A 7493-nucleotide genomic window follows, 5' to 3' on the forward strand; every position below is an offset into this window, starting at 1 on the left:
TATGCCTACACCATGCCATCACCCCCATCGTCCTGCACCTCAGTTATGATCTTGCTCCCAAGGTCCCCTTGCCCTGCCTGCTTAGAAAGAAGAAATTGGGATAGTCACAGAGGGGTCTGGAGTCCAAGTCTCTTATCTTTATTTTAACAGCCTGGTGGGATCAGGCAGCAGCAGCAGTATCGGGTTCCTCACTGGGCAGCACAGGCCTGGGGTAATAGCTCTTGTCTGGTCTGCCCAGGGTAGTGTCAGCTTAGACCTCAGCTCCAGGGCCATGAAGGACAGCAGCTCCAAGGCAGTCTAGATACTGGGCACGGGCAGACCAGCCACGCCCACTCCCACGTCCAGCTAAACTAGCTCCAGGAAAGGAGCCCCAAGAACGCTGTTTCCCGGCGTACCTGGGGCCCAGGGATGGGCTCTTCCACCAGACATACTGCCAGGTTGAACCAACTGCAGCTCTCTGTGGCGTTTGCTCGTTGAAAGAACTTTCCCAACTCCGGGCCCTGGGGCCCTAGCAGAACAGCCGCTGCGGCCACAGGTTCTGAACAGAATGGAGGTTCCCATCCGGCACCAGGTGGCGGCAAAGAGCAGGGCTGTCGGCGCGGGCGGAGAGCTGGGCGCACAGAGTAGCCAGGCGGCAGGGCGCGCCGCAGGGCTCTGAGGGCGGGTGGCCCTTATGGTAGAGAAACCAGAAGGTCTGGAAGAGTTGCGTGTCGCTCCGCATGCGATATACCAGGTCATGCCAGGCGGCAGGCAGTGCATTGGGCAGCCCGTAGGTTTCTCGGGCCCTATAGAGGCGCTGCCAGTGCGGTGTGGCTCCGGGCACGTTTGCTTCTGTCAGGTTCAGGATGTAGGTCTCATGGTCCAGGACCACGTGAGAGCTCCCAGGGTAGTTTCCATCTATTTGGTAGACGCGGTAACCTGCAAGGAAGGAGGGCTGACTGGAGAGGAAAGGAGCAAAGGCAAGTCCAGGGAGGGGCCACATATCCTGCCCACCCTTTGTCCCCCGCCCCCATGGCCCCCCATCCTACCAACTCCAGGGTAAGGAAGGCTCCCTTCCGCCTCACTTACCAGGATTGAGGCTGATGTAGGTGGTGACACTGGGCGCCAGGAAGGCTACGGCTAGCGGCCGGCTCAGAGTCTCCTCATCATAGAAGACCTCAAATTCGTCCACATGAGTGTGGCCAAAGAACTGTCCAGCTAGGGTGTTCTCATACCTGACCAGAACATACTAATTATATTCAGAAGATTCTAGGGAGGGGAGGAAGAGATCTAGGGAGATGGAATGCTTTCTTTCTCCAACCTGTTCAAGTAGCCTCCCCACCGCATGGGGTGGCAGGGATAGTGAGATGCTCAAGGGAATTTCCAACCTCGAGACACCTCATCCCCTCACCCCAACCCCACTCCCCTCCTCATCTCCCTCCTACCTGGCTACAATTCGGTAATAATTCCAGCTCCAGCTCTTCAGGCAGTGCCCTGGGGGAATGTGGCCAATTATATGCACCTGGAGGGAGAGTTAAGGGTGGTTTCCAGGGCATCAAGGGGCCAGAGAGTCCTGGCCAGAGAGGGGAGAAGTGAATGAAAGGGCTTCCAGGGGCAACCGTGAGTTGAAGTCCCAGGGAACAGTGCCAGAAAATCAGGCTTCTTTGTCCACAGGTGCTCTAGCCCGACCGGAGCCTGCCTCTCCCCCAGCCCCCCGCACCACCTCCACCACCGTGTTCCCAACACTCTCCCTCACTTTGTCTCCTCGGTCCTCAGCAGCCTGAAGCTCCCCCACCAGCCACTGGAGCTGTCCTGCGGGATCTGTGGAGTTGATCAAGAGCCAGAAGTTCTCACGGGAACAAAAATTCATATTGAGAGAGATGAGGCGGAGGCCGGGGCGCGGGGAAAGGGCATAGAACCCTCCAATTCTGAAACAAAGTAAACGCGAGGGGTCAACACTTGTTCATCATCCTGGTCCTGCATGCCCAGTCCTGCGTGGGGCATTTGGGTGGAGGGCAGAGGCATACAGGATATCATCCCCATTCTCAAGGAGCTCACATTCTAGCTGAACACCAAACACTATTAATTATAGGGCCCGTCTGGCAGAGAAGAATGGCTCAGAGGGCTGAGGGCTCTAGGAATTCAGGGGAGAAGCAAGAGTGAACTAGACTGGGAAGCAAAGGCCATGCAGAGGGGATCTCCCTGGGACCTGGGCCCAGGTAAGGTGGGGACATGGGGATGAGCAAAGACACAGACTGGGGCATGGAGAGGGTGTGCTGCCAGCCCTTCAAAGGATGGTGGCTGGGAGAGTGGGGTCAGATTAGGAGGTGCCCGTGAAGAGCATTGAGGACTCGTGCTAGAGCAGTCAGAGACAATGCCCCAGGTTCCCTCCTTTCACTTTCATCCACATTTCTTTTCCCTTCCTGGGTTTTGTTTCCGTGGACCTTGAGTACCTGAGGGTGCGAAGGGCTTCAGCAGGCAGCCAGGGCTCCCATGCCTCGGCCATTGCCTCATAGAGCCAGCGGGAGGAATGGTTGCCCTCAATGAAGGGGGGAGGGAAGCCATTGACGGGTGTGCTTTCATGGTTGCCCACAGCAGGGTACACTGGCACTGGCCCCAAGAACTTCTTCACAAGGGCTGTGATGGTGGTCAGGGCCCGCAGCTGGTCCTGTCGAGACTGCTGCCAGACGTCATGGGCAGGGATGTCTCCTGTCCAGTACACCATATCAAAAGGGCCGGCTGGGCCCAGCCCACTCAACAGGCTCTCCAGGGTCCGCAGGGGCAGGTCACACTTGCTGTACTCGCCCCAGTATCCAGCGCCTGGCTGGGAGGTGGGCGGCGGGCCAGAGCCCCGGCGGCAACACAGTGGGTCCGCACAGTTAGGGTCTGTGCCCTCCAGGTAGTCATGATCCCAGTGCAGGTCAGTGAGGAAGAGGACCCGGCTGACAGGGGCGCCTGGGGCTGGGGGGTTGGGTGGCTTGGGCGGTGGCTTCGGTGTGGCTGGCAAAGAGATGTTCCAAGATGAGAAGATGTCCCAGTGTCCACAGGTGGAGCCCAGGAGCAGGCCACAGGCCTCAGATGGGCTCAGCACTGAGCGTGTCCACACTTCCACCATGTCATCCTCAAAAAGCTGGACAGCTGACTGGCACACAGTGGGTGGTGCTATCTTTAGCAGCTTACACAGCTTGATGGCCATGGAGCCCACCCGTGCCACATTGGGCTCCTTCTGTGGTGGGAGGAACCAGTGGTGAGATGTCAGAGAGAGCAGGGGAACCAGGCTAACCCCTGGCCACTACCCCTTGGGCTTCCATATCCAAACTGGGGCTGAGTTGGACTCAGTGCCACCATGGTGAGGAACTTCAGTGCACCCCCTGCTCCCAGATGTTGCCCTGTGACTGAGGCAGCAGGCCATCGCTTCCTCTTTAGCCCAGTGGCCTGTGGCATTTCAGGCCTTTGCTTCACCTACTGGCTTTCTCAGGCACTGTCTGCATTCTTTTCCTACTTCACAAAGGTCTCAATGGGATGGCGGTGGCACATAGCCATGGGTGTCCCCAAAGGGGAGCAAACTCAGTAAAGGCTTGTAGATGCTGCCCTCTCCATGGGGAATGCCATGGGACCCCCCAGGGCTCCCGCATGGGCCCCAGTCCCCACCCCACCCCCCTTTGGCCTGCTCCACCGGCAGCCCCTTTAGCTCACCTTCAGGCCGAAGTTGATGGCTGTGAATAGGACTTTGCAGACTGGGCAGGTGAGATTCCGCCACCCAAAGGCATTCCGGAGCTGGGGCACTATGGCCTTGAACGTGGCAGGATGGCCTCGGGCAGGAAGAGGGTGGGCTGCTGCCGGGGCCCATAGAAACAGGGAGTCAGGCAGAGCCAGCGCCAGCGCCAGGCCCAGGCTCAGGCCCACCCACAGGAGTCGGGGGGCTCCCGAAGAGCTGTCCAGTCCTTGCTCCCGGCCGGACCTGGGGTGGCTCTGGCAGGGTGACACTCGATGGCGAGGCATTGCTGGGCTTCCTAGACAGGGCCGGTTCGCCTGTCCCGCCCCCACCGGCCTAGGCCCCGGCTGGCCCTCAGGGACCCAGGCGGCGCTGGGGACACCTTATAACTCTTCGCTGTGGTCGGCTGATGGCCCCGCGGCCAGCCGCAAAGCAGCTCCACCCCTTCCTCTTCCTCTGGTCCCCCGCAGCTGATCCTGGCGGCGGCAGCGAGTCCTGTCAACGCTGCGGAGGCGGAGCTGGCAGGGTAAGCCCGGGACCGCCCTGGTTCCCGCCCCTCTACCCCCGCCCCTGCCCGGACCGAGGCCGCGGGGACAGCGGGGGTGGACGGTCAGCCTCTGCGATTGCCAGGGGCTCTGCCTTGCGGTCACCGCCGCACCAGCCCGCACCAGCCGCCGCGCTCGTGCTTTCGGGCCCCATGTGGGGCGGCTGGTGGAAGGCCCTTCAGAGGCTCCCGGACGCCGCCTCTGTGAAAATCTGCGCTCAGATTCCTGCAATAACTGCCAGGCCGACCCGGGCATTTAATTCGCGAAGGGAAGCGGGGTAGCGGAGGGAGCAGGACGGGGCAGGGATCCTTCCACAGGATGTGTTGCCCCTGCCGAGGAAGCTCCTCCCCTTGGTTTCCCATGCTCTGCCACTGGCACCAGCACCCTTGAGAATCTTTGAGTCACTTTTTTTTTCTATCGCCCCGGGTACAATGCAGTGACGTCATCACAGCTCACTGCAATCTCAAACTCCTGGGTTCAAGCGATGCTCCTCCCTCAGCTTCCCCAGTAGCTGCGACTACAGGCACAAGCCACCACGCCCGGCTAATTTTTGTTTTTTTTGTAGAGACGGGGAGGGAGGTGGGGTCTCGCTCTTGCTCAGGGGGGTCTCGAACTCCTCAGCTCACGCGATTCTCCGCCTCGTCATCCCAGAGTGCTAGGATTATAGGCGTGAGCCACCGTGCGGGACTCTTTGAGTCACCTTTGATTCAGATGAGAAAACTCAGGCTTAGAGATGATAAGGTGACTAAGAAGCAGTGAAGACCATACAGCTGTGACGACAAAGAACATCGGCTAGAACTTAGGTGCCTCACCGTGTATCCACGATGGTAAAAGCTAACATTTATTGCGTTTCTTTATCATGTGCCAAGCACTAATCTAGGCACTTTATACTTACTAATCTTCAATTCTCACAACAGCCCTAAGAAGTGCGTACGCTGCTATTACCCCTATTTTACAGATGGGGAAACTGAGGCACGGGGAAGTTAAGTGGCAGAACAGCAGTTAAAACCTAAGCTGTTTGCCTAGTGTTTCACCATGATCCACAGAGCTATCAAGTCCTGTCAGTTCTTTGAGAATTTTCTCTGAGTGAGAAAATTCTTTTCCCACAGTTCTGTGTGCATCATCTCAAAGTAATCATGGTAATAATTAGCATGCATTTTAAAGATAATGTACCAGGTATTTTTCTAAGGGTTTAGCATTAATTCAATCCTCACAACAAATTTAGGAGGTAGGTATTATAATTTTCTCCGTTTTACAGAGGAGGAAAGCAGGATTACGTAATTGGTTCAACATCCCACAGCTAGCCAGTAAATGCTGGAGCTGGAATTTGAATGCAACGTCCTGGCTCTATACTTTGGTATGTGGGGATCCACTCAGAACTCCGGAGTTGGTATACAGATTATTTTAAGCTGAAGACATTTCAGATTCAATAGATGCAGAAAGAAACCTTTCTGGAGCTTCCTTTATTCTGACTAAAAGCAAAAACTTCTGAGAAATGAGGACTGTCATAAATCTCCTCTTTGGGGAGGCTTATGCAGATGGGAAGCCAAGAGTAAACTCACCATAAGTACCCTCTCCAGGGGAGTTTTATGGCCCTGAAGAGGACAGAAAGCCCACTCATACTGGTATAGATGAACAGTACCACAAACTTTCTGATTTCCTCTTTGTTCTCTTAAAAACCCATTTGTAGTCCCTAAAGAAACCTATTTTTTTCTCCTAGTTTTCTCCCTCTCCCCTTTCCCCTACTAAAATAGATGTATAAGCCTTTAACTTCAACTATTTAATGAGCCAGCTACTTCTTTTGTTGGTTCCCCTGTGCATACAAATAAAGTCTTTTCTCCTGTTAATTTGTCTTTCTTGGTCTAATTCACAGGCCTCAGGCACTGAACCTAAGAGGGTAGAGGAAGAAGTTTTTCCTCCCTGACAACTACTTCTTTGTTATAACCATAGGCTTGAATCTGTAATCTTTAAGGATTAAAATTCTGGCAGAAGGAAAAGGAGGAAGAATGTCTGTATAAAGCACGAGGCATGAAAGAGCCTGGTACATTTGCTATGAAATGTAATCTCCCCTTTCCCTTTCCCTGTCGGGAATTTCAAGTAGCCTCATTTCTCCTTAACTGTTACTTCTCTGAATCTCTGTCTTTCCTTTTGGAGGACGCTAATGACCCCAGGGTCCAAATTCTACTGTAGTAGTAGGCCTCAAAAATATGAAAAGTTATTATGAAAATGCTATTTCAAGACTCATTCCTGTCTATGGAGTAAAAAGCTTGTACTTTGTAAACCTCGCCCTAATAGAAAAATCTGTCTCTATAAGCAATGACCTTGTAACTGATTGTGTAAGCCCCCCAGCTGTCTGTAGTAAAATTTACTGTACTTGCCTCACCCAAGAAAGAATGCTCCCTGCCTTAACTGATGCTATCTGCTTCTGTAAACTTGCTTGCTCAAAGATTGTAATCAGTCCCGAGGCCAGGCAGGTGGTCTGAGGCAGGTCCCAGACCCCTCGGCTATGGAATGTATGATGTAATTATTTTTATTCCACTATGTCGTGTTTAATGTCACGTAGCCCCCCTCCAAATTAGTATAAAGTCTTCTCACCTTTTCGGCTCTGGACTGCTCTCTGTGCAGCCATCTGTGGTGGTACAGAGGGTAGTCGCTGGCCAGCTAATAAAGACTCACAATTTGGCTCAATTCGGTCTCTCGGTGGCCACTTCTCGCACTCCGTACCATAACACTACTTGTTCTCCAAGACCGTGGCTCATGTCCCATCTCTTTAATAACACCTTTCTTGATCACTTTCTTCTTTCTCATTTGCCCGATTTTCTTTTACATAGTGTTGTAAAAGAAAATAAAGTTTCAGGACCCTTTAAATTTGTTATACCAAGGGGGAAGTTAAGCTCTGGAGACTGATTCAGGTAGCATGTTTGCAATTTTGCTTTTTAGATTATAGCTTAACTCTTCCTCATTGTTCATGTTCTGTAAATGACTCGGAGAGACGTGAGACCAGACTTTCCCCCTTCCAACCAGTGGTATTTGTTCTAGGTTAACGGTCTGCCTTATTGTCCTATTCCTAACTCAGACCAGATGGTGCCCAAGACCCCATGACAGTTACATCTTCAGTGTGGGATGTTAAATATACCTTTCCTGCATGAAAAAAAAATCACCTCAACTAATCAGATCTTTGTAACTATGCATTAAGCCTTATATAGAAAGATGTTGAAATTCTATTAAACGCCCTTAAGCTTTGTCTATATAAG

At 53.4% G+C, this 7493-nt stretch overlaps 1 protein-coding gene across 1 annotated transcript; it reads right to left on the reverse strand.

Moving 5' to 3' along the window:
* Window positions 1-115: 115 nt before the first annotated feature.
* Window positions 116-4168, reverse strand: SMPD1 (sphingomyelin phosphodiesterase 1, acid lysosomal). The gene is made up of 6 exons (XM_012654380.1): window positions 3676-4168; window positions 2433-3205; window positions 1736-1907; window positions 1425-1501; window positions 1069-1214; window positions 116-918 (listed from the first exon to the last, which is right to left on the reverse strand). The coding sequence occupies exons 1-6, from the start codon at window positions 3979-3981 to the stop codon at window positions 509-511; spliced, it is 1884 nt and encodes a 627-aa protein (XP_012509834.1). The 5' UTR covers window positions 3982-4168; the 3' UTR covers window positions 116-508.
* Window positions 4169-7493: the final 3325 nt, after the last annotated feature.

This window comes from Propithecus coquereli, unplaced genomic scaffold (assembly GCF_000956105.1).
Source record: "Propithecus coquereli isolate 6110/MARCELLA unplaced genomic scaffold, Pcoq_1.0 Scaffold44, whole genome shotgun sequence".
Classification (NCBI taxonomy): domain Eukaryota; kingdom Metazoa; phylum Chordata; class Mammalia; order Primates; family Indriidae; genus Propithecus; species Propithecus coquereli.

Bases quoted from the DNA above. Each gene is read 5' to 3' on its own strand.
- SMPD1 (XM_012654380.1), bottom strand. From the start codon at position 3,981: ATGCCTCGCCATCGAGTGTCACCCTGCCAGAGCCACCCCAGGTCCGGC. The intron at 1,908-2,432 runs GTACTCAAGGTC...ACTTTGTTTCAG, and splicing joins GAAGCCCTTCGCACCCTCAG to AATTGGAGGGTTCTATGCCC. The intron at 919-1,068 runs GTAAGTGAGGCG...CCTTCCTTGCAG, and splicing joins CTACATCAGCCTCAATCCTG to GTTACCGCGTCTACCAAATA.